Source organism: Anopheles coustani, chromosome 3 (assembly GCF_943734705.1).
Source record: "Anopheles coustani chromosome 3, idAnoCousDA_361_x.2, whole genome shotgun sequence".
Taxonomy (NCBI): domain Eukaryota; kingdom Metazoa; phylum Arthropoda; class Insecta; order Diptera; family Culicidae; genus Anopheles; species Anopheles coustani.
The window spans coordinates 91,156,285-91,184,057 of record NC_071288.1 but is presented as its reverse complement, the minus strand read 5'-3'; the positions used below and the strand labels follow the sequence as shown (position 1 = coordinate 91,184,057).

The 27,773-nt window shown below is 44.8% G+C and overlaps 1 protein-coding gene across 1 annotated transcript; it reads left to right on the top strand.

Moving 5' to 3' along the window:
* The first annotated feature begins 294 nt into the window (after positions 1–294).
* Positions 295–27,516, top strand: LOC131258725 (protein CBFA2T2-like). Its single transcript, XM_058260101.1, has 9 exons — positions 295–373; positions 21,056–21,489; positions 22,636–22,782; positions 25,696–25,934; positions 26,264–26,438; positions 26,502–26,903; positions 26,970–27,140; positions 27,205–27,312; positions 27,379–27,516. Exons 1-9 carry the CDS (start codon positions 295–297, stop codon positions 27,514–27,516), a joined length of 1,893 nt encoding a protein of 630 aa, XP_058116084.1.
* The last annotated feature ends 257 nt before the right edge of the window (positions 27,517–27,773 follow it).

The window sequence follows — 27,773 nt, the reverse complement described above, 5'->3', positions numbered from 1 at the left end:
AAGCTTGTAGATAAAAATATCAAAATATGAAAATTTTGAAATGGGTCTTTTTATTATTCAAAAAAGATGTAAAAAGAATCGATTGACAAGATAGAAATAACTTATAGTGAAGAAATTGGTTTGACGCTTCACTTGTAGTGAAGAGATTGGTTTTCCATCTATAAAACCAAAAAACAGAAACCTTTAAATTTCCTTTTAATTTTCATTTATAAATTTTCATATTTCATTCTTAGAGGGAGGGATGAACTTTTAAACAATCTAATTAAACCATCCAAAATCTTTTCTACTTCACAGATGGCACTGGACGGAAAGGCAATCAAGGAAGAAATACCTGACAAGGATACATACGAGACGAGCGCCCGTAAATTGAAAGGTAAAACCGGCTTAAGTCAAATGTTTACCGGGTGACTTTGGGTGCAAAAAAAAGTGAAGTGTGTATTTTAAAAGTGCAAGAAGAAATGTGACGAAAGAATTGGTATTTTTGCACGTTTCGTTGATTAAAAATTGGATGCCGACGGAAGATAAAGAAAAATGAATTGGCATAATGTTTCCGCTGGTGCGTGGCGAAAGAATTGGCGTCGCTCGTGATGGAATAAATTATTACACCCACCGCCTGAACTAGATCCGTGCGAAGAAAACAAAAAAAAAAGGAAATGTAATTTAAGAAACATATCTTATCTGCGCCGTCTTCCGCCGTCAGCGCTAAACTGTTTGCCTAAGCTTAATCGAATTGCCGCACGTCGCTCGGCGCCCCGGCGTCTGGTGGCATAATTGCAAATCAGGTGCCGCACGGTCGTTCGGTGTTTACATTCACGGACACAAAGCGCCTCATTACTTGCCGCCGAAGGGCTCGAGACCTGAAGCGTTTGACCTTCCCTGGCGTGCGTCTTATCAATGTCTTTACAGGCTTCGATTCGGGTCCTCGCAGGGGAGCGGGGATGCGGGCGAGGCTGGAGCCAATTTGGGGGACGCCGGATGGCAGAAGAACCAGAACTTCGATCCACCAAACCATCAGAAGAGCGCACACCTTTCGATTTTTTTTTTTGCGAAGGGATTACCCTGGCCGGGTTTGGGGTTTTAAGGAACGTGCCCAATCCTTCGCTTCCTGATAGGAGGGTGGTAAAAGGGGGCCAGTGGAAGGGTGTCAAAAGGTGCAAACTGGAAAAATGACAACATGACCCACGGAATGGGAAGGAATCTTCAAGTTTCGGGGACGGAAATTGTTGACTCGTCGCCAGAAAAGGGGGGAAAAACACGGAGCGAGTTTTCGTTTAGCGAAATCTATCTTCAACACACTCTCCCCTTCCTTCCTCCTACCTTTGGTGGGTGGAGATTTTTCTCCCTGGCGGCGGGGAACATCTTCCGCCAGAGCGTGCAGCTGATTTGATAAAGAAAGAATTATATGTGTGTTTGTGGAAATGTTTCTCGCCCGTCGTCCGTCGCCATTATTTTCGCCACGTCGGGAAAATCGCACCTCGCAGCGCGGGACTTACTTTATCGCTCTCCATCCACTCGCTGTGGGTTACTTCCATTTTTTTCACCCCCACCCTCTCTCTCTCCAGGGGTTTCCCTGTTCGGGTGGGAAAATTTACTAACTTCCTTCCCACGCAACGACAACTCGGGGGCCATTTCTTTTGCGAAGGGGATGAACCGAAGTGGAGCAAAAAAAAAGAACGGAGCCTGGGAAAACCGATGGCACAACATTCCCTCCTCCCCTCCTCTGCGGTCGCGCACTCCTTCCGGGCTACGGTCTGGAGCTGCGCTGATACGAAACCTGAAGGATTCGCGGCCAGGATTCCATGAATCAGCAAATGTTTGCAAATTGGTAATCATGTCAGTGCGGTTTGTGCCCGACCTTTTCTCTTTCGTGCGCTTTGGACGGTGGAGAATGTAACGCTGAAACGAACGTTGGAATTCAGTATCCTTTCCCGGGGCTCGGGCGTTGATTTTCTCGCCCCCTCCCGTTTGGTCCTTTTTCCCTTCGGACGAATCAGTTTCACCAAACGGAGCGACGGACTATCGCATCGGAACACTTACCCGTTGGGTTATTCGTTCTCCCTCCCCCACAGTGGTCGGGAAAAGTGGAGGGGTGGGGGTGTTCCACTCGCCAGAGCTGTTACCGGTAAGATAGAGCAGAATGGTACGTGCCTTCACGTGGGTGCGTGGCATGATGACCATCAGGCGAAGAGAGGGACACCGAAGAAGAAAATAAAAAAAGGTGAACCAAATAACCAACTCCTGCCCGGCGGAGTTTGGAGTTTCGAAACCGGACGGAAGTGTTTCAGCGTGTGTTGCGAGATTAGAGCGACACTCCATTCCGGTCGTCGAGGGGAGACGATTAAAACCCTTGCCGAACCCACACACCCACACGCACACACAGGCGAAACAAAAAAAAAATACAATCCTCCTACGACAAGCAGTTCCTGCCACTTTCTGTGCTTTCTCGCACCTTTAGCCAAGGGGAGGATTGGGGGAGGGAGAGGGAAATTCGTTCCGAAAACCGCTGGCACACAACCGAAAATCAACAATCCTTCCATGGATTGGAGAGCGTGGCATCGTCCTGCCCGAAGGAAAGCTCATTTGCATATCAACGATGTTCGGGTGGTGCCGCGCCGGGAAAACCACTTTCGCGGTGTAGCCACTCGCGCACGTTTGCCGACCGCCGCGCTCGGGTTGAAAAGTGACTGGAACGATAGTTTTTTGATCCGTTTTTCTTATATTGATTTCACTACGAAGTTACAGCACACAAAACTATTAGTGATATCAAAGAAAAAGAACAGGCTTTGATTGGTTTAGGAAAGCCGTTGGTTTTAATAATTTGGTCAACAATTTTTACAAAATTGATTGAACTAAAAACACATGATTTAATTATGTTCTAAATATCCACCGAAATGCCAGAAATAAGCACTCAGAAGATGCCTTTATTTAATGCAATGTTTTGATAGTTGTCCCAGAAAACAGAATATTTGAAGAAATAAAATCATCACGTAAACGTATTTGTGTTTTCATGCATTAATGATTTATTTATGAATATTTCGACGGCCAGGCCTTATTGTGCGTGATGTACCAAAAAATTTACATTTTTTCAAAGTCAATGGAAAAGAGGTCGCAGCATACCATGTAACGAGAGAAAAACCGTGGGAAAATGTTTGACAGTTGGTTGAACTATTGTTTACCTTACCTCTCACGAGCAACCAGAAAAATGAGATAAAACTGCAAATTCGGTATGTTTCATCAACAGAACAAGAAATAGAGGCGTTCGAAATATGTTCTGGAGGAAGGCTGCGTATAAAGCAGACCAACACACTTAATTTCGGCAATCACGGCGAGCAAAAGGATCTATATCATATGATTTCACACTGAAGAGCAGTTTCTATCCGCAAGACCATGGATACTGTGATCTAGAATTACCAATTACCTATTTCGCGAAGATTTTGGCTGAGATCTCCTACAAGTATGCTAGAAATTTTAGTAAGCACTTTCTCAACCCACTGTCACAACAATGGCGGAGCAAAAAATAGCTTTGACCCGACCTGTCTTTTGATTGATCTTGCATTTTTTTAACCTTATGCTTGAAAACTAATTGTAGCTTGGCAACTACGATATTATCATAGTACAAACAATATTTGGATTTTTATCGATTGTTTTTTTTAAACAAAACATGTGTTGTCAGTTCTGTACAGTGATATTTTTATGTATACTGTACAACTACTTTTATTTGTTGAAAAGGGTTCGCTATGTTAGCTGTGTAAATAACAGGTCTGATTTATTTAACAAATAATTTAGTTTTATTATGAGTTTTCCATGAGGTTCCCATTTTTGGTATTAATTTGTTTTCTGATTTTTTTGTAAAATATAATTGAAAATTAATGCAAACACATTTTTTCTTGCGTATCTTCTTGCAAAACGATTGGATTTCGTTTCAAAACAAATAATCCTTGTAAGACGAACGTATTCAATTTTAATTTCAAATAACCCCTATCCATTCCATCAACTTATCAATCGCAAAGGATCTTAGCGACGCACAGCAGCGAACCGGGGCACATACACTCAGGCCGTGTTCGCGCCTACTCTCGCTGCAGTTCGCCCTACACCCGGTGCGCGATTTTCCCACGATTTCCAACGTAAACAAAACTATTTATGCAAATTGTGCGCCACCTTTCGGATGGGTTGCTGTAGGCGGCCTGGCCTGGCTTCCGTTTCTCCACCGACCGACCGACGATGATGATGATGATGATGATGGCGAAATGGTAATTGCGCTAAGTGTTCGATGGTTTAGCCCGATTCCGGCGGGAAGATTTGATTGATCCATCGGTGGGTTTCGCACACACACACACACACACACATATCGTTCCCGGACGCGCGGACGTTCGCTCGCTCCCTCCGAAGAGCGGCGCGCATTTGCAAGGATAACGGATTTGGTGATGATAAATCAACAAACGAGTCGCATGAGGGGACACTCCGGTGAGAGGGATGGATGAAACCCAACCCGGTGTGGCCCAATGTAGTTTGGGACCTCGGGACTCGGAACAGATGGTTTTGGAGGGGGTTTGTGTCGGTACGTGCGATACGACTAAGACGAAGGATTGCGTTGTCCGCACGAACCAGGTCAAATTACATCGGACTGTCGGAGGTGGTGGACGCAGATTTGGCCGGACTTTATTTCAACGTCCATGAAGTGTGGAGTCGATTGTCTAGTAAAATGAAGAAACGAGTAGCTCCATTCGTGATGTTATAGTTTTGTAAACCATTTTAGGAACTACAAAAGATAGTGACTCTTTCTTTATCAATTTTTACAATCATTTTATGGTTTGTTTCTCAATTTTTTAGTTGGTGTTTCAAAATGTCATTTTATTGGTTTGTTGAAAATAGTTTTCTTCTTTTTTTTTCTTCGGCTAAAGCAGTACTGTCACTGAAGCTCAATAATCGAACCGAAGTTCTGCATTTTTTTAGTAGAAAAAACATCCCGATGACCGCATTTTAAATAACTCCAGCGCACACAACACAACCGATGGCATTTGTTTTCGTTTCACACGCTTGTTTGTCTACATTTTCTTCACGTTCCGTTTTCCACGGGGTGGTGTCGTTCGGGGGTGGAAAGTGGAAAAGAAAGAGAGACGGAGAAGAGCAACAGAAAAAAAAATATATCTGTCGGAAAAACCAAGCAGACGAGCAGAGGCAAAGTAAAACGGATCGGCATTTTGCGCCCGTTCAATCGCACCGTACCGGGAAAGGGGGAGCGAAGGTGGAGGGAAACCAGCGCAGAGAGATACAACTCACACCACCCACGTGCCCGAGGAAAGGATGGGAAACATGACGGCTTGTGTGCATCCATCTGCAAAATCATCCTCACATTCTTTCTTTCCGTCGTCTGGCTGGCGTGTTTCCGTTTGTCGGATGGTAAATTAAGCCGCAGGACAAATGGAAAAGCTGTCGGCCCCTTGCGGTGAGGGAGCGGGAGGAACCGGAGGAATGCAAACGTGCCCGGAAAAAAGGGAAAATCGCCCTCCGGTGTGCGAACACGACCAGCTGAAAGGTGGCTGAAGCGTGGCGCGTTTAAGCGAAGATAAGAAAAAAAAGAAGAAAACCTGAACTCTGTGGCAAAGAAGGGCAGAGGGGGGGGGGGGGGGGTGGAGGAAAAAAATCCGGGAAAAACATAATCAAACCTCCCTTTTCCCCCACCCTTTTCCTCTCGCGTCCTGCGGGAGAACGGTTCAGCTTTTCTCCACGCAACAACAAACGCAGGGTGGGAAGGGCTCGGGAAGTAAAAACAATCACGTGGGGTAAATGGGTGGGGGGGAGGGAAGGGGGTGGGGAAAGATTTTTATTGCCACATTTTGATGCTATCGATGAATTTTCCCACCGGGTCGAGACCGAGGGTGGGGAGGAAGGGAGAGGAAGATTTTCGCGTGTGCAACCCCAAGGTGCACAGTGGTTCAAAGAGTGGACTTTCCCGGTCGGTATTTTATTTTACCAAAATTTGCATCGGAAAATTTAAAATATTCTTGTTTTTCATTTCAAAGTAGAAGACAATTACAAATGGAACTTAACAAAATCGTAAATTAAATTACAATTTATTAATGATAATAAAAATGGCATAAAAAAGGCATAAATATTATCAAATTTTAAAAATTTTTTGTAAACATCGCAAGCCTGTTCTTTATCTAATAAAAACGAGTAGCGAGTGAAAATGTTCACGAACAACTAGCACCTCACCACCACCTTCACCACTGTGAGACAGTGGAAAACCTGCCCCTCCTTCATTGTGTCATCCTTCCGCGCCTGTTTTCCCATTTTCGTGAACCTCGCGGGCGATAACGGAGGTAATGCGATGCGAAACAAACGATGGGGGCGGAATGTTTTTCTTTCCCTTTATCCCTTTTTAACGGTGGGAATAATTTTTCGTGGAACTTTTCCTTGCAAACGCCAATTGGGCCGATTGTTTACCCAATCAACGAATCGAGCGGAAATGGAATAACGCCACACGCCTTCAGGTGAAACTTTGGGCGGTTCGCAACGTTTTTTCTGTGTCCTATGTAGTAGTCCATTTTTTTTATTAACTTTCTTTGTCAACCGGTAGCTAATTTCCTTGCCTTGTGCAAGGAACCAATTAAATATATTTTTCCGCATCGCTTGGGAGGAAAATTGCTGCGCGATTTGTGCAACCATAAACAATGTGAATTAAAACTGCATTAAAATGGAAAACCAAGCTCACTAAAAGGGCCGTCACTTGGAAAATCTTCCAATGTAGGGGTGTAGGATGCCGGCCCTCCTCTCACCACTCCTGCCCCCGGGTGTTCAATTTTATACCGAGAACGCACTTTTCCGAACGCAACCGGACACTGCCACCGTTCGCCTGAATGACCGCGTCGTTTTTCCAGCTGTTGCAGCAACACGACCTAACCGAAACCCACTCGCCGCCACCGTCCCAGTGAAAGCCCCCCCCCCCTCCCCCTCCCGTTTCCAGCGCATTAGAGCAAAGGGGTGGAGAAAGCTCGGGGATATCGGGATGACAATTTCAAAAATAAACCACACCACAACCAGGGCTCCCGGGCGGAGGCGCACATGTGGCTTGTTTTCGTACAATTTATATAAAATAGGAAAATAAATATTTTAAATACGACGCCAACGGAAAAGCGGGCCCCACTGTCGTGCCCGTGCTCCAGCGGCAAAAAAAACGAAAATAGAATGCAGTGGAAAACAACAGGATATGCGACCGGCAGCTCCATTTTAATGGCAGCTGACCATTTTCCCAACATGGTGCACTTTTTGGGGACACTGTTAGATGTGGTCGAGGCCCCTAAATTGAGTGTTCAAGTAACCGTCCCGTTCTATTTTGGAGCGTGCATTGAACGCTATTTTAAGCACAAATGAAATACATTGAATTATTAGCAGCTTCTAAAAATACTTTAATTTAAGTCGTGGGTTTCCCTGGGTAGTTTTCGGGAGTCATGCTATATAGTATTTGAAAATCCCTCAGTTTTTTTGAACCTTCTCCTGTTCCAGAATGTTGAGTCATTAGAATTTAAAACCAATCAAACTCTCTCCCAACAACTACCCGATGAATGAATAAAAACAAATCGAAGAGTGACACGTAATAACGTTGTCAAGCTATCCAATTTTTCACCCTTTCATAAAAATAATTGAAAGGTTGCTTTTTAATTGCGCTCCATCGAATCGTTTGTAGTAACAAGCGAAGTAACTCAAATTCATTCCCCTAACCGGAGGACGGGGAGCGAAAAAACACCCTCGGCCAGTTGTGAAAAAATGTAAATATTCACACCAAAAGGACGTCTGCAATGTGTCTGCAATTTGACGCTCGCACAATCCGGCGAATAATTTTCTTTCTGCCCCGACGACGGAAATCGACGGTCGAGGGAAATGCCAGCATACATTAAAATGATTTCCCAACCTGCCTGTCACCGGGCGTGACACACGGCGAGTGACGCTGGAAGTTTCAACGGTTCAGTTAGTAAATAAATTGAAATTGAAACAGGTGTTGAAGGGGAAGAATGACCAAACGAAAGGAAAAAAACCAGAAATTTTTAACAATTTCATCATTTGGTTTAAGCTTTTTGTATGAAGTGGCTCGCCTGTTTACGCCATGTAGAGTCATTTTGTTCTATGTTTTTTTAGTTTCGCGTTTTATGATTTCTCAATTTCCATCATATTGTTTCTACTTTCAATTTCATAGTAACGATTTCATAGAACATCTCCTGGTTGTTTCTTTTTTTTAACAAAATGCAATTTATCTTAGTAAATAAACAAACTGAACCATTTTTTTATATTGTGATATTCAGCAAAACATGTTATGCCATAAGTAAATAAAACTGTAACATAAAAGATATATTATTTATGAAAACTAATTCTTTGCTTGGTCGTCGAAAACCGGCGGTTTAAAAACATTTATAAACAAATTTCGTCAAAAATAACAGTACTAAAAAAGTGTGTTGAAAACGCTTGACAATCAACGTGATAATTGTCAATTTCAGATAGGAGATCGATTAATAAATAACAAGCAATTAAAATGTACTCGATATGTTTAATTCTTACAGAACAGGAAATTATAATCTGGCTACAAAACAAACGTAGAAGTGCGCTAGTAGTAGACTAAAGTAATTGTACAAATTTATCCTTTGACCTTTTTGTTAGTTTTTATTTTTGTCAAAAATGCACTAAAACATTTACTAAAACCAGCTTGGAAATGTGTTTAATATACAATACTGTACTTTGTAACTAAGGATTCGTTTGAATCTTTGTTCTTGTTTCAGTTTGTGCTTTTTCAAAGACAATTTATGCATCGCTTATAGTTTTACTATTCCTAGACACATTTGGCATTTGTTACGGTTATAATGTTCATATGAAAATAAAAAGAAGAAACAAACCAAACTTAATATTTCGATTCGTGTTTAAAATATTATTTTTAATGTAAATTTTTTCTTTAACTGTCTCCTCTTTCAATCTGTTTCCATATGAAAAAAAGTCAATGTTCTCGTCTTGTTTCCATTTTATATTGATATATTTACATTTATAGTTTAAATTTACATGCCCTGGCTGTTCAAACTAAAACTTAATAATTTAATAATAATATTTATTAGAATGTTCGTGTTCAAATTATAAGAAGAAACAAATCAAATGAAACTTTATATTTCGATTGATGTTTAAAACATTTTTTTCAACGAAAATTTTCTCTTTGACCCAATTAATCTGTGTCCACTTCAATCTGTTTCCATATAAAACAATTCAATGTACTTGTTTTGTTTGCATTTTATATACGCTCAATGGTCAACGAATGGTACGAATGTGTCAATCGCTTAGAGACTTTCGGATGTTAGATCCATTTTCTACACATTACACTGATGGCACCTGAATCGGTAACTTATCTGCATGTAGTCAGCACACGAGATAACACAAACACTGCGTACCGTCCATGCATCAAACCGTTTGCGCCAGCGGCCTTCGGCCAAATCTGCATTACGTCACGTCCAGACGGCGTCGGAATGTAACGCCATGAAGTGCAGAACGTTGGCAGCGCGCACCAGTCGTCGATAATGACAAAAGCCAACCGATACTTGCCCCCCCTCCCCGAAGGGAAGCGTATGTAATGCCTGGACATTAACCGGAAGTGGCTGCGACGACGAAGAAGAAGTTAACGCCAAACCCCTCTGTGGTTTTAGGCTGAGCGGAAGAAGTCTCTGCCACTGACAAACGCCAAGTGTACTGCCATGACGCCGGGCGCCCTTCTGCTATTGCCCCCACCACCACCATCACCTTCCATGTTCGCTTCTTCTCCGGAGTAAAGAGGAACGCCAAACACCATCAGCGCCAGATGGCCAGCAGTGCAAGATGGCACAAGTGGGTTCGTACGTGAACCGCAAGCGGGCGAGACGGGGCGCAGGGGTTCTTGTGTCGGGCAGATGGCGGAAAAGTAATAGAAAACAGAAACCTCCCCGGCCGCCGTAATGAAATGCGCGCCCTCTCGGTCTTCTGGAGGTTCTGGTTCTAACGAGAGAGGTCCTCAAGCAGAAGCAGAAGGTCTGGTCGCGACCTTCCAAGTCTCACTCGCATGCTTTCTCCCTCCCTCTCTCTCTCTGTCTGTTGGCACCGGGTGGCGAAGAAGTGATTAACCCTCGCCTCCCGACAAAAACTTCCGCCCCTCCGAACTCCGTTCTGTCTGGCTGGTCAACGAAGTTTTCCAAAGGTTTCCCGCGAACAGCTGCACCGAGTCCGGTGTGTGATCTTCATTACAAGTCTGTCGTTTTCCTCCGCTTGTCCTTGCCCGCCCGTTCTTCGCCGCCCAAGTTCCATCGGCGACACCTTTTCGGTTCGGGAGAGGGCAAGTTATTCGATTCTGGTGTCATCCGGGCTTCGGAAAAACGTCTCGCACCCCGACCCGGACCATCTGCACCGGACGGGCGTGTTCTACTGTGTGCGTGAATGAATACACTTCAACCTGCCAGTCGCAGGCCCCCCCCCCCCCCTCCATCACCCTCTTCCATCACGAGGTCGCTGTCTCGAAAGCTTTCCCCCCCCAACACCGGATTTTCCCGATCTTATTCTGCTTCTGCCACGTGCTACCATCCCAGCACACATTTTCCCGGCTTTTCCCATCGCCCTGCGCCGTGGTAGTATCGGTAGCCGGCTACAAAGCCCAGATCGGCTTCCGTTTCCACCGGCGGCGGCGGCGGCGTTGAAGTTCGCAGTGGAGATTGTCATTTTCACTCGTTCGCTTTCGCTTGTGTTCTCTCTTCGCGCGCTCCCCGGATACGGTTTTCGGTCCGGGCTGTACGGAAACGGTCTGCGAGTGACATATGTCCGTACCCGGGAGAGTCGTGTACAATACCAATTTATAATGATTTGTGGATAATAGAGAATTTTGCTCCACCGAAAGGGAACCACTCGATTTTCCGGACACTGGTTCGCTTCGGTGTTGTAAAGTTTCGGCTTCGTTTTGCAACGAAATTAATGATGCTGCTGTTTTGCTGAGCAAGAAAACCTTTCGTTTACTGTTTTTATTTTCACTTCGTTGCATTATTATCGCGAGCGTAAATGTCACGCTCGATGGATGGAAATGCGATTCAACACAAAACGAAAATAGGTACGGCGGTAAAAATAGAGCCGGATGGTGGGCCGGACACTTTTCGTTGTATAACCACCGTGCACGGACACACCCCTCCCTAGCGTGAATTATTATTATTGACCACACGGCTGGACGGCTAAAAATGGAACCGATCGTATCTAGTTTTATCTCGTTGCTCAACTTCAGGCAAATGATTTATTTATGGATGTTATCTTCTTCCGACGTAACGCGGGGTGTGTACTTCGTCCGGGTGTTGAACGTGATTTTATGTAACACTTGCTTAACACCTGAATCGCGTTTGTTTTGTTTATGAGCTTGTCTTTTAATAACCTTGTCTTACTTTTACTTGTGTTTTTCTTTGAAGCAAGGGGTTTTTAATATTTTATTTTATTTTCTTGCTCGTTTGTTTACTTCAAGTTTGTTTTTGATGCACTTTCATGTTGATTTGTTGTCACAAGTTGCAAGTTGTTTGTTTTTTTTTTATGATTGCATTCACGATCAACCTCTGACTTTCAACCATTTTTATGACCATTCCCTTTTCTGATGTATCGCAAATTTATCAACGTCCACGGAGATCTGTCACCTCGGATAAGGACGCATCTGATCCTCGTTGTTCGAATCTATCGCCCCCATTCCTCCGAACTCCACCACATTCACACCCATTAGGGGCCTGGAATTCAGAGAAAGGCAGAGAATCATCCCAACCCCTCGCCCTGCATCCCGATCGAACACGATATCGCATACGGTGGAAAGCTGCAAAACAAATGTAAACTGCCATAAATTGCCGCATTAGAAGGGCGCCCGGAAAACCGCCCTGACGTTGATCTTTGGGTTCCCTGGGAGCGACCGGGTCGTATTCCCCCCCCGTCGGTGTCGGATTCCGATGAAATCATGCAAATACACACGCCAATCGTAATCCGTCTTCGTATGGGGGGAAAACCCCCGGGCGCCGGGCTTTTGGCATTCGATGCTCGCCGGAGTTGGAAGTTGTTTCGGGGCCAATATGTCCCGGTATGTGCCCGGTGTTTGTCTTCACTAATCCTTGTCCGATGTCGAGATTTGGGATGATGGTTGATGGCGTTCCCAGGAAGGACCCAGATTTTTTGGGGCGTAAATTTATCGAGAGCTTTCTTTTGTGAGCGAATGTTCTATGGGGATCACGGATCGGAAAACAAAAATCCATAAAACGGTAAATCTTAGATGATATTTATTTCCTGTAATGTTTTCGAAAGACGCTCGACTTAAAAGTAAAATTGTTAGATTTAGTTTAATGTGTTTCTTTTACATAATTAACGCATCAAACAAACTGATGAGAGCAAAACACATGTTAAAGGAAATGGAAGCAATTTTGCACAAAACAAAACTTTGCTCCTGGCTGTACATAAGAAGAAAACAATCTTCAAGAATCTTCCCATTCTCCCATTCTCTTCCTCCTAAGTGCTTGCACCCGTCTTCCGGAAACAGCTATTTTTAAAAGACCCGACGTACAAGATGGCGCACAAGACACGCTCCTTCCCGAAATTGCGTACCTCGTAACGCATTCTCACACCAATAAATCTGCGGCGGACGGCAAAATATCCGCCGGCCATTCGGTTGGCGAGCTGGAAAAACAAAAACTCCAAAATCCAGCGCTAATGAACCATCGTTCCGTTTAAAGGCGGTAGTATTTTTTGCGGGAGCCAAGGTTGGGGGCGATAGGCGCAATGTTTGTTTTTGGTTCTTTGCATCTGCAGTTGAAAGATGCTTATCGGTGTACGTTACGCGAACCACGTAGCTCGAGGAGGTTCTTTCTTTCATCAATGGAACATCAATGGGTTTGTAGCGTAAATCGCGGATGAATGGAGTTGCTACAAACTTTTTCTTCTGCCTATTTTTATACAGTATCTTGGAGCATCTCGAAGTCAACAACATCTGAAACAAACCCAAATGTTGCTTCTGGTTTGGAACTGAAGAGAGATTAAAATAAATTGCAAGGATCTCGTGTTCTAAAAGATACTTCTCCCTGGCACTCCAACTGCTGAAGTCTGGAAAAAGGATTATAGAGCGAAACTACTTCGATGGTGTCGTACAGAGTCGAAACGGTCACTTCAACTGGGATCAATGTCGTCGGACATGTGTTGAAAGTTTCGCTCCCTTCAACGCTCAAACGATCGGTATCCCCCAGCTGTCAGCTATTCTGGATAGAACTCGCTCGACAGAGGCTCAGTTGGATCCCCTGATCCCTGGCGGGAAAAACCAAACCACCAGCGTGCGAGTTGGCGTGATTTTTCGTTTGTGTCCAACATGTCCCCCATGTGTTGGTTGCGAGCGGCGTCCAGACAACCACTAAAACACACTCGCCGAGCCCGACTTGGGCAGCCGAAGTCTGGTGTATGTTTGCTACGAGGGGATTCGCTTCGCTTGTAGACGCTTGCCAGAACCGGAACATGGCGACACCCTGGCCCTGGTGTGTTGGTCCGATGCGTTCGAAAACCCACCATTATCCGGGCAAGGAAAACCGGTGTGGTGGGGCGGGGGAGGCGAATGGATGGGGAGGCTGGTTCGAATGACAGCTTGCTCCTATCTGGCAGGGACCAAATCCGTTTTTCGCCCCCTTTTTTTGCCTCTCGTTTGACCCGCCGGGGATGCCAAACGGACGCCGAAGGGTGCGGAAGCCCTAATGAGACTGACCGCACCGATACAGCGATGCCGGAAATATCATAAATAAATATTTTGCAGGCGAAAATGTTTATGACGCGCTCGCAGCGGGGAACGTTCTTCTGATCTGATGTCAGGGTAGAGAGAGAGAAAGAGGGAGAGATGGAGGATGACCGACCGAAACTGTCCAGCAGCAACCGCCCCGGGCATATTGGTTTTGGGGATGGTGTTGATGGCCCGTCCGGGTTTTTTTTTTTTGTTGGTTCTTGTTGTCTGGTTCCAAACTGTTGTCAGATGTTCCACCAGCTCCGGGAGGCTCCGGGTCCTAGTCGGGATTTTGCGGTGGAGCCCAGTCGTTTGAATTTTGATCTTTCGAACGTACGCCTGAAGGTAGGCAAACCGGCGACGACACCGAAATTCGAACATGTCAGCGAGTGTTCCATTTTAGATATAAACCAGTGACCAGAACAGGTTGAAATGGATCATGTTTTGCTTGTACCGGTGACCTGCTTGTCGGTCTGGTGTCTACACCCTTCATCGCTCTCTTCACCTCCGTCGCCCTTTTTGAACACGACCATGCTACGGACTGATCGAAATTTTATTCTCGAACACATTTTTTCGACCGAACATTTCAATGAATCGATTCGTTTGTGTGCGAAAGCGACGTTGTTGATGGGAGGTTTTGTTTTTGTTTGCTCTTGTTTGCTCCATCGAGAAGCTCGTCCCGTGTGGCGGCTTTGGCAAATGACAATATTCTTTCAACCAACCGTGTGTGTGTGTGTGTGTGTGCATTTATGTTTGATAAACACAACGACCCACCGAAAGAGGCGTGCATTTTTGGCTAACTGTTCCCGACAAACTTGGGTTTCTTTTGATCGCACCCGAGAGAGAAACCCAATGGTAGGAACAACAAAGAAATTTGCCCGAAAGTGTTGGTTTTAGTTCCTCACAAGTTGCAGTGCCATTATTAGTTAACAACAAACATATTTGGAGAACAAATTAAGATGTAGAATGTTTTGCTAGCACAAGAGTGTAGCAAATAAATAAACGTAATAAAGAATGCAAACTTACGTCGCTTGCAGTTGGTGCTTAGTACATGTTTACTAACCGGCACCTTTCCGAAGAAGATAGCATTATTATACAGCTACAACACATGAAGACATTGTAAATAAAGTTGCCTATAGTGTTTTTAACTGAATATTGTACTTAAGTAAATGATTTTGTTTGATTCAAATGAAATTCGAGTTGGGGTAGCTTCTACATTTGAATGACATTTAATAAGTTCATAAGTTCATGTTGATGCAAATTATAGTAGTCGAAAACTGTTGACAAAGGTTGAGTTGTTTTTGTCATTTTTATTGTTTACGACTATACAAATAATTGAATTCTTTCTCAACTTATTGGCTGTCATTTTTTATAGCCAGCTGTCATTAGTACTAAAAAGTTTTTTTCCCATAAATACATAAGTAAAAATGTATCTGATGGTTATAGTAAACATAAAAGTTATTTCTTTGGGAAGCTTTCGCTTTAATTTCCAAAACCGTAAGTTTCAAGCATTTTATTAACAAATTTGAGCAAAAATGGTAGTACTTAAAATGTGTGCTATAAACGCTTGGCATTCAACGTGTTAAAGGGTTCAAGATTTGGTGATCATCAAATTGTGTAAATGAGTAATATAAATGGTGGGAAATATAATATTTGAATCGTGTTACACAAAAAGACTACTTAAATAATTGCGATCAATCCGATTTCAACCTAAAGTTGGACGAAAAATCGTCGAAATGGGAAAATGAGTTATGCGGACGCCATATTGTAAGTATTACTTCCGCCGCTCAACCTCCTGCTTCAACGACCGCAACTCGAATGGAATTTACCATCCATCAATAAGCCAAAATTCCTCCACCCGGCTCGCCTTCTGCTGACCAGACGTGGTGCCGGTTTCAAATTAGAAAATTATCACCACGTGCAAGGCATGTGCCACGCGGTCGCAGCCTGGACCCCAAGTGCGAGCATAAATAGCAAGAAGAGGAGAGGCGGAAAAAAGGACGCCAACCAGAAACCGAGAGGCTCGGCCCGCCAAAGGGGGTGAAGAATGTGATGGTGGTGGGGGAGCAGAGGGGGAGCAAGCCGCGGTGTAACTTTATTTCCGTCCGCCTCGGGAACATCTGTTCCATCTGGTCCCGATCAGGGTGCAAATGCGATTGAAGGCGCACACACACACACACACACGCGGGCAGTTTGAAAAAGGAGAAAAATGGGAAAAGTGTGGGGAAACTCATTTCACTCCGGACAATAATGTGTACCGCGTGGCCAGGCGATGGTGCACTGGGGATGAGTGGTTTCTTTTTTTTTTGTCGGTCCTCCGCTTCGCCGGTCCTCCGCCCCCACCCCCACCACGAAAATCGGTTCCCCTCGACCATCCTCACTTTGCATTTCGATTCCGTTGCGGCAATCGCTGGCAGGCTTCAAACTCAACGACAGATCAACGCCAGATGGCGCTCGAGCGTTTGGCCTTTTTCGTGGTGTGTGGAGGAGCGGGAAGGGACGGATTTGGGGTAGGTGCCAGCTGCAGCCGTATTGGAATTACAATCGCAACAGTCCTTGGTCCGCCCGGGAAGCGATCCCTTCCGATTTGTTCCGACGGGCGTGGAAAACCCCTCGGGGAAAGCCGAGCCGTCAGCACCTGTCACCGGCAAGCTGTTCACGTACGATGTGTATGCATGTGTGTGTGTGTCTGCTCGTCCAATTGATTTAATCGAAAAAACGTTTGAATTAAACAGCGGCGAAAGACTTCCCGCTGGCTTTGGCAGATAGTTTTAGTGGCGTGATTTTCTATTTCTGTCGTTAAAATGTTGACGCCTTTTTGTTAGAATGTACCATTTTTTTTTGTATGCATATCGTGCTGGGAAAACTTTTTCCAAACCGTGCATTAAACGTTAGAGGGATCTTGTACCACTTCGTTCTATCCGACAGACGAACAATGTTTGTGCCTTCAAATGGAAAGATTAAATTCCGATTGTTATTACGGACGATGAACCATCCCAACGCAGGACGAAAAAAAAAACTCCTCCAAATCCTGTCCACGTTCGTACTCGCTATTTCACTGCTCGCAATTTTTGCGAGTGACAATAAATCCGCCATTGCATTGCCCGTCGACGGTTCAAGCAGGACGCGATTGGAAACGCTTCGAAAGTGCATCGTTTTAAAGAAACATCCATCGCAACTATCATCATCGCTCCGTTTTATCCACGTTCAGATAGGATGTCTGGCGTACGTTTGAGCAGCGCATTCGCGTTCGTAGGGCAAAAATCAGGCCGCCATCCAGTTGCGAGTTTTCACATCGAGCGAAGTGCGCTTTTTCCCTACCACAATTTTTCCCGACATGGTTGTACCTTGAGCATGGAAAAGAGGGGGAAAGTGAGGCGGATAGTTGGAGGTGACGATGGAAGGAAGATTTGTGGTAGTTTGTAGCGATCGCAGTTCCATCCGTTCTCTGGCATCCAGGGTAGTGTTGTCTGCTGCTTCAATTCCCGCTATCGATGACATCTCGGTGCACAGTGGGAAAAACTCATTTTTCGTGGTGGTAAAAAATGCAATAAATGATTTGTCTTTATCGAAGTGTAATCTAGATTATCGAAAAGTGACAATATTATAGTTATATTTTTATATAATTTAATCAACAATAAGACAGCATTTATTTCCTTTACAACATACTTCTAATTTAAAAATATCAAATGTCACTCTCGTCATCAAAATGACACTCTCATCATTAAAATAAGGTAAACGAAGCGAAATCGTGTATCGTCTCTCGTGTATCGTCGATATTCGGGCCCAGCGTCATCTATGCTTTGTTTTTTGTTTTGCAATTTGGTAAAAGTTGCAGCACTTTTTAAGCTTTAGCTATTATTTTGTTATGTATTGTTGAAAATAAAAATAACTACGCTACATAATCACAGAACTTTGATAAATATTCGATTAAAACGCAACCGAATGAACTATTGATTAGTTTGTTTACATTCTGCTATAGCTATTATTTTGTTTTGCATTGCTGAAAATACACACAGAACGCTAAATAATCACAGAATTCCGATGAATATCGCAATCGAATGAACTGTTGATACGATTGTTTATGTTCTGACAAGATTACGGATGCGATTATAGGATGGGTAAGCCAAAATTATTTTTGACAGATCGAGCAGCGGAATGACACGATTACGCTAGCTATTACGCTTTGTTTGCCGTACCCTTTACGCTGTAATAGATTTTCGAACCTCCAAGTTAATTTGCATAAGCATATTCATTCATTTATATAAAAAAAAACTGGACCGAAGACTTCCAAAGGCCGAAGGTTTAATTTGACAGTTAACTTAAGCTGCATGATGATGCAAAGAGAAAATTTGTTTGTTAGTTTTGTTTAGTAGCGACGGCTTAACCGTTTTATTTAACGTACTATCTCAACTTAGTATAATTGTGCAGTATTTAGCATAAACTCACGTACGTGTACATCTGTTTCTTTTCTCGAAATCTCTGACACTGAATCCAACTACGAGCAAAATCTCTTTCACTACGATAAATAATTACTTGGTTCAATGATAAGTTCCTGCACAGTACGAGTACTTTATTGTTTCTTTTTTGTTTAAATCAGTTAAGTTAAACAATGTTAAATGTCATTTTAACAGCAAACAGTTTAAAGATCAAACAAAAGTTTTAAAATTTCGTACTGAATGCAAATAAATATTTGACCACCTTGACATTGCCCGTTGTCCCACCGTGCTTCCGCGTGGTCGAACATCGCGTGGTTGCAAAAAGCGCGTCAAACCATGGGCAACAGCACTGCTCGCCCGTGCTTGGTATAATAGGTTGAAGTGTCATGTTCAGCGAGTGTGTTGCATCGTGTACGATGCACTTGTTCGAACCTCCTCGCTCGTCCCTTCCTTTCTTGCCACTCCTGGGTGCATTTTTCGATCGAACTCCACCATCCGACGGGCGAGCGCTGCTAGTTTGGCACCTTATCAAGCCGTGCCCGGGAGGTCTCCAGGGCACCACTTAGCGGGCACCGAATCATCAAATGCAAACGGCCGCGCGAAGCCGAGGGAATCAGGGTGCAATCGAAATGTACAATCGGTTTCGCGGAAGTTTCGTTTGCATTCACTTGCCTGTTGTCACGTACTCTTTGTCGCGTTGGATGCAAGGAGAAGGTCGCCTTTTACCTGAATCAGGGAGGGGAAAACAGGGTTGTGGAAAACGTGAAAAAGGCACACGAGTGTACGAATCGTATCATCGCACGAGATGGTGGCGAGGATAATCGCTCCAAACGGGCAACAGTACGGATGGAAAAGAGATATTTCACTCCATTTGCTTCGTTCACTTTTGTTGCCGAAATCGAAATCGATAGTATGTCGAGTGAACGTTTTAACGAGAGCCATCGTCTAGATTTTATTGGCAGTTGAGTTTTGCTTTGAACATTTTTTTTCGAAATATTTACGTTATTTTGGATAAATTAAAACTGTTTTTATTACTTATTTTCACTAAACTTTCGTCAATAAATGTTCAATCTTAATGTTCACTCGTTTAAGAGCTTTTAACACGTCTCATACCGCGTCACCCAAATATGCGTGACAGCAGTTACTTGTTCTAAAAAGTTTTTGACCCATAAATAAATGAAAATGCAACATAAAATTTATAGTTATATTAAAAATACGTTGTTTGCGAAGCTAAGTTTTTGCTTGGCCTTCGAAAACAATCGGTTTAACAAATATTATAAAAAAAATAATTAAAAAGATTGTGCTAAAACTTGTTCTAAAAGCGCTGGGTACGCAACGTGTTAATTTAAAAAAATAATACAACTTCTAAGCTTGGTTTCCTTGTTTTTCTAGTTAACTTCCTCAGCTTTTCTACAGCAATCGTGATTGCATCGAGTTCTAATAATCGATTTCCATTATCGCCGCTTCAACTGGAGGAAACAAAAGAACGCTGCAAAAACAAAAGAACTCCAAAACTGCAGGCAAATGAAATTGCACCACGAACATACCGTGTGCGCACACACCACAATGCAGTTTGTTTTTTTTTTCGGGCAACCCAAACTACACCGCGGTTCAGTTCATTCCGGGAAAATTTGGATAATGGGAAGTAAATAGTGTTGCGCCCTCCCGCATTGCATTGGATGCAGCTGCGAGTTGACTGACGGTCCTTCGGTTCCCCCCGCACCCCATTTCTCCACTCCTCCTTTCGTGTGTTTTTTTTCTGTTCTCAATTTTCCACCTGCTCGCTTTTCGTCATTTCTGCCGAAAAAGGGGGGGGGGAGGGAAGGGGAATTATCCATTCATGGAAAGTTGTTGGTTATGACAGTTTTGTAATTAGTTACAAGCCATGATTGGGTGACTCGGGCTTGAGCATTCCCAGGTGCAGTGCATGGTTTTTCCGGGTGCAGTACCAAAATAAAAAACAAGGCACACACACACACACACACGAAAGGGATAGAGTGTGAGAGTGGTGGGGGTGTGCGGGATGGGAAAAAATCCATCCACAGGGAACCAACGTGGAACTGGTGGAAAAATAGTGGCCTCCGACTGGTTGGCCACGAACGACGCGGATGAAAACTAAGGGTGAATAATAGTTTGGGGACCGACGGGTCGGATGAATGAAGGCTTCATTTGCTTCGCTGCTGGTCGTGCAGGTGACACCGGACCTTTACTTTGGAAGGTAGAGGAAGAGGGGGTGGTATGGGATCTTCTCGGGCGCACCTGGAAATATCAGGATTTCCCGGAACCAATTCGGTGAAACTGGCGTGAAGCACCATGCGCCTCCATTCGTTCTGGGAGAGGAGGGGTTCGGATTTTCATGCTGCGATTTTCCTTTAAACCTCGCTGCCCGCTCCCGCTCCATTCGGTCGCACAATTAAGCGGCACTTGGGACCGCCGTGGGCCAGAACCGATTTTGATTGAAATTTCAATTAATTTCTTTCTTTTCCACGCGCCAGCTCAAACGCACACCATCCCGAAACGTGCCGCTCGGGAAAAACCGCACAGCTTGTTTGCTAACACCCCGTACCCCCGCACCGGGTGGGGATGCAATGGGACGTGGTGACGTCCTGTCACTAGCAATCGACCGGCGTTTCTTCCTTTCCCGCTGACTTTTCCACTGCGCTGATGTTTACGATTTCCTTCATCTCACATCTCTGTCTGGTTTTCGTTTCGGTTTTGCCGTTTTCTTTCCCCTTCCTCTCTGGGCCCTGACTCCTGCTTGGCCACCTGGTGCGGACTCCCGCTGGATGGAATCAACGCCCGCCACGGACACCTTCCGGTTCGGTTCGCTCGCTTTGCCTCGCTCGCGCAGGAGGAAAAGAACAATGTCGCACGCCGGACTCGCCCGAGGGGGCCCGCGTCGTGGCACCCCGCTCGCCCATCTCCCCGCAGATCCCGACCCACCACAGCACGCTCGTGCCGCCCCGCTCGTCGCAGGTCCATCGCAACGGGAGCTCGTCGCCGCCCGGGATGCTCAACGGACATGGAACCGGCGGGGGCGGCGCTGGAACTCCGGGCAGTGGCGGGGGCGGCGGTGGTGGTAGTCTCGGAAGCCTGACGCCACCCCCGGCCATCACACCTGCGTCGGCCGCCGCCGCTGTGGCCGCCGCCGCCGCCGCAGCCGCCGCCCAGCAGGACACCACCAAGCTGCTCAAGATCCGCCGCTTCCTCGGGGCGCTCGTCCAGTTTGGACAGGACGCGAACGTGGACACTGGGGACCGGGTGCGCTCGTTGGTGCTGTCACTTGCGGTAAGTGTCCTTCCCTATACTGTAATAAGTTTGTTCTCACTACATCAACCATTTTTGTGTTTCTTCTCTTCGGTTTTACTGTGGAATTCAAATCTCGTTTATTTCAAAGATTATAGCAGAATTTGCATTTCAAGAAGATGAAAAAAGTAATGTAAAATCCTTGGTTGAATATAGTAAATGGTAAATGTACTACAAGATGTTGTAAAACATTTACCATAGATTCCAGTACAAATATAAAATCAAGCCAAATGACAAATTAATACACTTAGGGTTCAATCAATTGGTATACTGCTGCTCTTAGCAACATTGAAGACAATGAAAATAAAAGTTCAAATACAGATTAATCTTTGAAATAACTAAAAAAAATAATACATTACAAAAACTTTCAATTCTCCCAGGCTTGAAGTAAGTTTTTTGTTGGAAAACAACACTTTTGTGTTTCTAGTATCAGTTGAATTGTGGAAATAAGTTTTTTTTTCAACGATCACAGGCATTCGTTTCAAGAAGTGAAAGAAGATATTGAAAAATATTTTACTAGCATTCAGCAGCGCTTCTATCTTTTAATATTTCATTAAACATATAAATCACTAGTAAATATATAAGAAAATAGAATAACTTACAAAAGCATATGAATCTTTTTGCAATAATTTACAAATCACATATAGATCACATGTTCAACTAAATTTCATTTCTTTTTGGGGAACCTTTGGTTTTTTCTGTAATTATCGTTCATTTACATATCACTTATGTTTTTTTTAATACAAGGTTTACTAAACAGATGATGATTGTAAACCTTTTTTACAATTTTATGTAAGAAACTCAAATCCATTTCAACCACTTTTAGTAAAGAAATGAAACTACCAAGTCTAGCGCAAACATTCACTTCAAGTATTTTTCCCATGCCAATTGTTTGAGTCATATATGAGTCATATTTGCGATATGTACCTAGGTATATACCTTCGTAAAGAGTTGAGCTGTTGGCATCCGCAGTTGGCACCCATTTTCCCGCATGGCAATTTTCCTCACTTGAACAGATGTTTTGCAATAACCCTGTCAACTCGTCATCGAACCCTCACGAACGTTATTTTTCTCTCAACCTGATCGATGTCCTCCTTGTCTCTTCTCCTACTCCTCCTCCTGCCGCAGAGTGGCGCCATTACGGTCGACGAGTTCCAGCTGGCCGTGCAGGAGGCGACCAATTTCCCGCTTCGCACCAACGTCGTCCCGTTCCTGAAGTCGCACGTTCCGGTGCTGCAGCGCGAGATCAACATTCTGGCACGGTCCAACAAGCAGGTAGGCCGAGTGTTTATTGATTCATTTAACATTCAACTCGACACTCCAGAGGTGTTAAACAAAAACATGCGTACTTAAACGTAAAGGGTGGGGTAATAAATATCTTGATTTTTATAGAAATATCATTTTTTTAAAAACATCGTTCGACGGTTAATGGCACGATTTGAAACGGTAATGATTCCTCCCAGTTTTATGCACACAGGCCCTTGTCTCCGACACACTCTTGTTGTCATAAATTGGCCCCAACAGAGCAGGAGTCTTCCTTTCTGCAACGGAAAAAAACGTGGGAACCATTATCCTTGTGCTCTTCCTTCGGGATAGAAATCTTCGAACCATCGAGACTCAGCGGTGCGTCTCCTTCGGGATGTTTTGGTACTCGTTCGTCTTTCAAGGAGGTGGAGGGGGGGGGGGAGTGGTTCCTTCCGGGAATGGAGCAGTACATTTCTCAGAAATGATTGACAGCCACGTGGGAGCACGTGGGAAAGAAAACAAACGTTGCAGTTGGAACAAAGTAGCATTAGCTCTCGCAAGATCCATCCCAGGGAAAACAAGAATTTACGAAGGAAGAAGCGCTTAGGAAAAGGAAAAACCTGCGGGGTAAAAATATCCCTGCGCTAAACGTTCACTGCTATTGAAAACAAGTCCGGCAACGCGATGCCGGTCGGTTTGGGAACGCCACAAGCGCTTTTCCAGCTGGAGTGGCTCGCGTGAGTTCCAGCTCCGTCGAGAGTTCTGCCGGGATTTTCCGGGTGCCGAATCGAATCCGCCACGTGAAGTTTGTTGGAGGCTTTATTGCGCTCACCCGATGTTTCGTTTCTTGTGTTGCCTCGCAGAAAAGAATTCTAAAACTCCACCGACCTGCGGGAAAATGAAAGAACGTCACTAAAGGTGGAAGCTCTAAGAATTTGTGCCCCCTACCCTCCCTACACACACTTTGATGGATGAAAAGTGCCCCCTCGTCAAGGGCGGAAAGGAAGGAATGAAAAACTGGGAGAAACTGTTTGCACGAACAGTTAGAAAACAGTGTTTCCGATTTTAATCTTTTTGGAAAACAAATTTCGGTGTATTCCGTGCAGCTGTGACACGCTCGTTTTATCTTGATGTTCTGTTCCGTTACACTCCCAGCTGCAACCCACCCTCTGGCTGCCTTGATTTTCCACTGGCAATTTTTTTCCACCTCCCGCCCTTCTCGTAAAGGAAAACCGTCGCCGCATCAAGGGGGAGGGAGGGCGCTTTATGTGCGGGAAAGCGGTTTTTCCGGTGAACGATTGCGATTCGTTCGGTGTGGTTTTCGTAAATTGTTCCTTCCTTTCCCGCTAGGGGGGTGACGGATGTTGGGACTGGGGGAAGCTTATAGGCAGCGAAGAACCCAAGAAGATGAGCGAGTGTGCAATGCTTGCGATTGGAAAGCAATAGGATTTGGAGTCCATGCATTCTCGCGTGCTTTCCGTTCCGCGTGGGAAATGTCCCACCCTGGCGTCGTTTGCAGACGAAGGAAAACAGTATGGTTGTGTTGGTTTTTTGTTTCGAGTTTTGTTCGCGACCAAAGGTTCTATTTAGAAGTTTTTCGTTTCTTTGATTCATTAAAGAATCTGTTAGTTTTCGCAATTTTGTTGGTTTTCAGTGCGAAACCTTGAACTGAAACAAAATTTATTCAAAATACAGCTTCTTATCTATTTAATTTTGATTGTTTTAACATACTTTTCTACCTTATGTTCAATTAACACGTTGTACACACGCTGTTTTAGTACTATACTTTAAGATAAAATTTGTTTATAACATTTGTTCAGAATTATGTAATTCGTAACGCGTAGGTTCGAACATGCGTTTCTCGACTTTGCGTTTCAAGAGTGCATTTTTTTGACAAACGTAGTAGGCTAGGTTACGCTTTCCCGGTATCGTAGCTCTCTTGCCATTGGATAGTGTCACGGCAAGCACGCGTTTCCCATTTTGAGCTAAATACATAAAACACAACGTAGGAATTATAGGAAACTAATAGTTTCGAGGCCGTTTCGAACAAAACAACATTTATGAAATCGACTGTATTCGAAGGCTAAGCAACTTATCTTCCAAGGGAATTGGTTTACAATATTGTTATAAATTTTATCATTCACTTTCATTTATTTATGGGACTAAAATTTTAGAACTAATGAGAGCAGGCTATCGAAAACGAGAACCATGGTAGTCAACGTGTTATAAAAGGAAAGTAACAAAACACCAACCTAATTTATTTCGCGAAAATAAATCCCTTACATTTGTCGCTTTGGAAAAATTTAACAATTATTTCTGAAATTATAGAGTATTACTTTTTGCATTTGTTCATCGTTTCTTTATTTGCTGTAGTATTAAAGTCCTTTACTGAGCTACCAGCACAACTGAGTTTGCTGAGCCACCTCAATAATTGAGCAAGCTCAGTATGTGAGCTAGCTCAGTAGGTGAGCAAAATGAGCAAGGATACTCACTCTGCTCATCTAATTGAGCAAGCAGGCTCTGCTCTGCTCACTGAAAAGAGCTACTTGACACAATACTAATCGTGATCGAGCTGCAACCGAATGCTGTTCGGCCATCGCTTTTCTGCTTTCTTTTTTGGCTCGGGATGGTTCGAAAAATTTGCTCTTAGCAGCAACAGCACTCTCTGACAGATACTTCATCATTATCCGTGCGCCAGCTGAAACCATTCGCGCCGCACCGGATGCCAATTTTGTATTGAAGTTGACAGTGCAAAGATTTCCCCGGTTCGGTACGATCCCTGGCACCAGACGCCGAGCCAGCTTGGTGGCCAGTGTTTGATGGGGGTTTTGTTTTCAACAGGATACTTTCTCTTTCATTTTTGTTTCTCCAACAACAAATCGTTTGTTCTGTTTTGAGATAAATATATTTCTAAATTTTCCTTCACTTACCATTTACCTCCAGACATCCGCACAGTATGTCCGATCGAACGAAAGCAGCGTCATGGAGTACGTGCAGAACTTGGCCGAGACGGCGGACATTTTCCTGCCCCACGAGGGGGTGTTTCCGTCGTCGGTCACGGCGGCGGCAGCGGCGGCGGCCGCGGCAGCAGCGGCAGCCGTTGCCAGCGGGGCCAACTCCGCAGGGTCCACTTCCGGTGCGAGCGTCAACGGGTTGGGCTTGAAACGTCGAGCTTCGGATAAGTAAGTGTAAATCGATGAAAAAAAATTAACCTTTCATCTCATCCTAGTTAGCTCCTTTTTTGACTTGTTATTTGCATTATCGAAGGCGTTTTACAATAAATTGTCCATGAAAAATTCAAAATATCATCTTTTGGTGCTTTTAGCTGCTGTACTAAAGTTGTACTAAAACACTCAATTTGTCTTGATTGTTAAATTTTAGCAACAATAAATTAATACTCATCCACACATCTTCCCTAAACATATTTTGAGCTTTTCTTTTTCATTTTGAGAGCCAAAAACACTTCATTTGCATATTTTATTCGTATTCTCTTTACATTGAAACCTTACAGTTTATACGATACACACTCATCGGGTCCTCCAGAGTGGGGCGACTACGTAATGCCTCCGACAAAGCGACCCCATCCATCGCTGCTGCTAGCTTCCGGTGCGTCCCAGCTGTATCCGGCACACCCGGCACTCTTCGAGTACCAGAACGGCGGGCTTCATCCACATTCCGATGGCTTGGTAAAAAGACATTGAATTCATTACGTTTTCGAATACTAACCTTATTTTGTCTCTTACGAACAGCATTCCATTCACCGGGACGATCGAGATATGCGTGCCGCTTCCACGGAGTCTCATCGTGCTGCGGCCAGAATTCCACCTGGTGGAGGTAGCGGTGGTGGTGGTGGAGGTGCTGGCAGTGGAAGTGGAACCGGTGGCGGAAGCAGCAACCTGAGCGTCTCCGGTGGATCGATCAGTGGCGGTGGGGCGAGTGGCGAGGAGGAGTGGAAAAACATTCACACCATGCTAACCTGCATTTCGGCGATGGTGGAGAAGACGAAGCGGGCCATCGCCATCCTGCAGCAGCGCGGTATCGAGCACAGTCACGCCCGGGATCACCAGGACACCTCGATGGCGGACATCAAGCGGCAGACGGAGGAGAAGATCTCGGAGTTCCGGCGTACCGCCGAAGAGTCCGTGAATCAGGTATGGTACGCAGGAAGATCCCCCTTGTACGATCTCAAGAACTAAGAACGAATTCCTTCTTCGCAGGTCAAACGTCAAGCCGTCATGGAGATCCAGCGGGCGGTGGCAGCTGCCGAGGCGAGGACCCTGGATATGATCGCCCAGGAGCGGCTGAAGATGGAGAAAATGTACGCGGACATTCATCGCACCGTACCGGATGCCGAACCGGAGCCACCGATCACGAGCGGAAGTCAAAATGTAAGAGTTCACCAGAACGGGAACGGATGTGGCTGTCTAACGAACGATCGTCTATAACCTACAGGCATGCTGGAACTGCGGACGGAAGGCGAACGAAACCTGCTCCGGGTGCAACCTGGCACGATACTGTGGCTCCTTCTGTCAGCACAAGGACTGGGACCAACACCATCAGGTTAGGGATAAACCGGTTAGGCGTGGAGATTCCTAGCTCTAAAATTGGTTCCGATTCCCCTTGCAGGTTTGTGGAACATCCCGCGCCGAGAACAGCTTCCAGAAGCACACCCAGAGCACCCGCACGTCCATCGCGTCCCGGTCCACCACGCCCCAGCAGCAGAGCAACAGTACATCGAACGGTACGGCGTCCGCCGCAAAATGACGGACTAAATTGCTGAAACCTAAGAAAAAGTATCTGTGCTAGTCAAATTACCGTAGCTAACCCCGCAGCAGAGTGATGTGAGTTGGTGAATCTCCCATTGTGGACGTGTGTCGAACTGCAAAACCTCCTTACGCAGGCCGCGGCAAATGCAAGTCCAACACTCCGCGTTAGAGCGAAACGCTATAAGTATGATCTTTTCCTACGAGTTCTCGATTGCAAAGAAGAATCCCCCCAATTCGCAAACAAGTTACAAGTAG